At 65.6% G+C, this 285-nt stretch overlaps 1 protein-coding gene across 1 annotated transcript in view; it reads right to left on the bottom strand.

The window, feature by feature from the left end:
• The window catches only part of LOC104528023 (solute carrier family 52, riboflavin transporter, member 3-like), a gene marked incomplete at both ends in the record, with an annotated part of 1,173 nt that overhangs the window by 333 nt on the left and 555 nt on the right, over window positions 1–285 (bottom strand). Inside the window, 1 exon segment of the mRNA XM_029085938.1 lies at window positions 44–283. Coding sequence (XP_028941771.1) covers window positions 44–283 — 240 coding nt within the window.

The following is a 285-nucleotide window of genomic DNA, read 5'->3' as shown; positions in this document are numbered from 1 at the left end:
CTGTGACCCCCCCCACTGCAGCCCCCAGTGCCCCGCTACCCACCTGCCAGGCAGGACCATGGCCACGACACAGGCGAGAGGGTTGGCCATGGAGCTGAGCGTGGCCGCGAGGTGGTAGGCGGTGTTGCCGTAGGGCAGGCAGGAGTAGGACTGCACCGAGGGCAGGACCCCGTTGGTCAGAGCGCTCACCCAAGCGATGAGGAGGTAGATAAAGGTGAGCTTGGCCAGGGGGTAGGAGACCTTCTCTGGCAGGATGTCCCTGGGCCTCCTGGCATCCTTTGGACA

The sequence above is a fragment of the Antrostomus carolinensis genome, unplaced genomic scaffold (assembly GCF_000700745.2).
Source record: "Antrostomus carolinensis isolate BGI_N321 unplaced genomic scaffold, ASM70074v2 scaffold42417, whole genome shotgun sequence".
NCBI classification, from domain to species: domain Eukaryota; kingdom Metazoa; phylum Chordata; class Aves; order Caprimulgiformes; family Caprimulgidae; genus Antrostomus; species Antrostomus carolinensis.
This window is presented reverse-complemented; position numbering and strand designations above follow the sequence as displayed.